This window comes from Propithecus coquereli, unplaced genomic scaffold (assembly GCF_000956105.1).
Source record: "Propithecus coquereli isolate 6110/MARCELLA unplaced genomic scaffold, Pcoq_1.0 Scaffold172, whole genome shotgun sequence".
NCBI lineage: Eukaryota > Metazoa > Chordata > Mammalia > Primates > Indriidae > Propithecus > Propithecus coquereli.
In genome coordinates, this window is record NW_012141858.1 from 4,169,983 (window position 1) to 4,173,231 (window position 3,249).

Sequence of the window (3,249 nt, forward strand, 5' to 3'; positions counted from 1 at the left end):
AACCTTAATGTGTTTTTGATCCAGTTTTATGTATAAAATTTAAAATTTAGTTACATGGAAAACCAATTCTGATTTTGACAGTAAAAAAATTTCTGTAGTCTTTGGTTTATTTCCTTTATTAACCACTTCAGACAGAAAAGAACAGGAAGCTTCGTTGCCATTTTGCTTTAAGTTTTACCGTCTCCACCCTTGCCTCCAGACCCTTTCCTAAGAAAGAAAATAAAGGATGTTATTATCATAGGAGCAAAAATGAACAGGATTATTGGGAGAGAAATATATGTAAAGGAAGTGGAAGGTGAAAGAATGATCAGTAAAATGGAGCATACGTAGACACACGAGAAGATTTAATAAGGAGATGTCATTTATGGCTGTGGGCTTTTAATTTTCAAATGTTAATGTATGCTCAGCATAATTAAGCAAGATTAAAAAGTTTGGAAAAAATTCCAAATTTTAGCATTTGTTTAATATACGGTAGTTTTGTCTTTGAGGCATAAAATAATATAAAGTACTATATTCCATTGTTTCTAAAATGTACTTTTTTAAATACTTTAATATCTCTGAAATCAGGCTACATATCATAGTTTAATTGGAGTTTTTTTCCTAAATGGGACATTATTTTTAAATTCTATTTTAACTAAATATATTTTATACTAGGAAAATTTTTTCTAAGTCTTTCCCTACAAATATAGATTTGGGGGTTATTAACTATTTTTTAAGTTAAAATATATTCTTAAATAATATATGGCAATTTAAAATTCCATATCAGAGGACTTAAAGATGTGTATTAAAAGTTAATGTGTAATATTCCATGGTGTGTCTGTAAAATAAAAAGGAAAAAAAGAAAAAGTTAATACGTATCCAAAGTTTATAATTAATTGGTAATCAAGTAATTCAAGAGAGATTATTTTATAAATTGAAACAGTATATAAATATTTAATTTCTATTGTCTTGTTCATATGGTAGTTTTTTTAATTAAAAATTCATATTTAAACAATGGGAATAAATGCTTTATCTTTTACCCTTGTAATTTTAAATTGTTACCTGTCCTAGAATACTAATGGTCTGTTGTTTTTCTGTCAACAAAGTAATCTTGAGAGAGTAGTTGCTCTTTGAGATTTCTTTTAATTATGAAATTCAGAGAACAATAAAAATTGGGAAACAGGGCCAAATAAATTGAAAATGATTATAAAACATTAGATGAAACAAAGATTAAAGAAAAGCTGTAGCACAGGCTAAAATGAAGGTAGAAATTTAAGTTCTTTGAAAATTAAGAATACAAGGTTATAAAAATACTAAAAATTGAGAAGAAATCAAGATGATTAAAATACACAAAGTAGAGAGGTTGGGTTAAAGTTTAACTTTTAAAGGAAGCAGACTGATTTAATTTAAAATGAACAAAAGTAAATTTATTCAATATATATTTATTGAGCGCCTACTGTGTAATAGGTAATACGAACTTCTGGACTTGTATCATGTTCCCATATTTCTCACCCACTCACCAAATATGGGAACCCTACTTCCACCCCTTTTTATACTCCCACCCCCAACACACACACACAGATACACAAACACACACACACACACACACGTTTGTATATTAAACCAATAGGTTTTCCACTGCCTGTGCCTCAGAAATCTTTCTAGCCATTTGCAGGAGGTATTGTCATTGTCATATTTGTGTATAACTGAAGCTTCTAGCATTCTAGATATAATCTCCATCTGGATATAATGAAAAAAACCAGTTATACCACAATAGTCTCCCTCTTGTTAACTAACAGTATATAATTTTAGGTTACCATCTTACTCCTTTATCTTGAGTCTTTAGGATTTGGGGTTTTTAATATGCTGATTGCATAATGCTTTGCTTAATTATTCATGAAATTATTTGACATAAAATCAATCCATAAGTATCTTTTGAGCACCTACATCCGCCTAGTACAGTGCTGTGCATTATTTAGGAAGAAGGCACTGTCGTCTCAAATTATATTGTGGTTGGTTTTTATAATCTCCTTAAAAATGTTTGTCAAATAAATAACTAGTATTGTTTCTTATTATCTAGATGGAAGTGAAAATGTGACAGGATTGGACCTTTCAGATTTTCCAGCATTAGCAGACCGAAACAGAAGGGAAGGAAGTGGCAACCCAACTCCATTAATAAACCCGTTGGCTGGAAGAGCTCCTTATGGTAATTAAGCTTTTTAATGATCGCCAATGGAAAGTTTCTATTGCGTGTAGCTGCATGTACACGTACATATGTGTGTGTGTGTACACACATATATTTGTGTTTTCTAATCAGGCTAGTGTAATTTTGTCAGAAATGGTATATGAAAAGTGATTTTTCTTCCCAGAATACCATAGTAGCAGAGTTAAATGGGAAAACTTTACAGAAACCCAAAGGGAAGTCCTCTTTGGTATTCAGAAGTTATTTTCTTCTGGCATGTCTGCCTTAGTTCACCATAAATGATTTATTTTGTCGTCTTCCTTTTCTCTCCTTAGTTGATCATTCATTTTTCAAAAGAATACAATCCCGGTGATTAATAGTGACTATTATATATATCAGAGATATTTCTCTGAGCCAAGGTTTCTCAGCTGCCACACTATTGACATTTGGGCTGGATAAGTCTTTGTAGAGAGGGATCGTGGGGGGGCTCTCCTGTTTATATAGAATGTTAAACAGCATTCCTGGCCTCAGTTTACCAGGGTGCCAGCAGCACCCTCTATTCCCACCCCCCATTGTGACAAACAGGTGTGTCCAGACATCAGCAAATGTCCCCTAGAGAAAAAGTTGCCCCCTATTGAGAACCACTGCTCATTGGTCATGTATAGTTTATGTAGACTCCTGGTCTCCATTAGTATCCTTCATTACTCTTTTTCACTGTCTCTAATAGATAAGAGATTCAGCTAATAGAGGCTAAATGAAAATAAAAGGGTGCACGGGCAATAACAATATAACAATTTAGACATGAAAATTCTGTGACGGCAGTGTAGCCATACTCTTTTTATCCCACTTGTTTCTTTTTGGGAAAATATGATAGAGACCAATAATAAAACAGTGAATTTAGAGGGATCATCAGTTAGTTATTCTAAAATAAAATTAACATTTTTTTACGTTTTCAACCAAGAAGGATTTCTATGTTATTTAGAATATGAATGCAGGCCGGGTGCGGTGGCTCACGCCTGTAATCCTAGCTCTCTGGGAGGCCAAGGCGGGCGGATTGTTTGAGCTCAGGAGTTCGAAACCAGCCTGAG

General features: G+C 32.9%; 1 protein-coding gene across 7 annotated transcripts in view; it reads left to right on the forward strand.

The window, feature by feature from the left end:
* Nucleotides 1-3,249, forward strand: part of CNOT2 (CCR4-NOT transcription complex, subunit 2) — a 104,053-nt gene that overhangs the window by 83,797 nt on the left and 17,007 nt on the right. For all 7 annotated transcript variants that reach the window (XR_001137382.1, XM_012642055.1, XM_012642058.1 and 4 more), the window contains one exon: nt 2,060-2,185. Coding sequence is in view for 6 of the 7 variants with exons in the window: in XM_012642055.1 (XP_012497509.1) it covers nt 2,060-2,185 (126 nt within the window). In the remaining variant the exon portion in view is untranslated. The remainder of the gene's footprint in view (nt 1-2,059; nt 2,186-3,249) is intronic.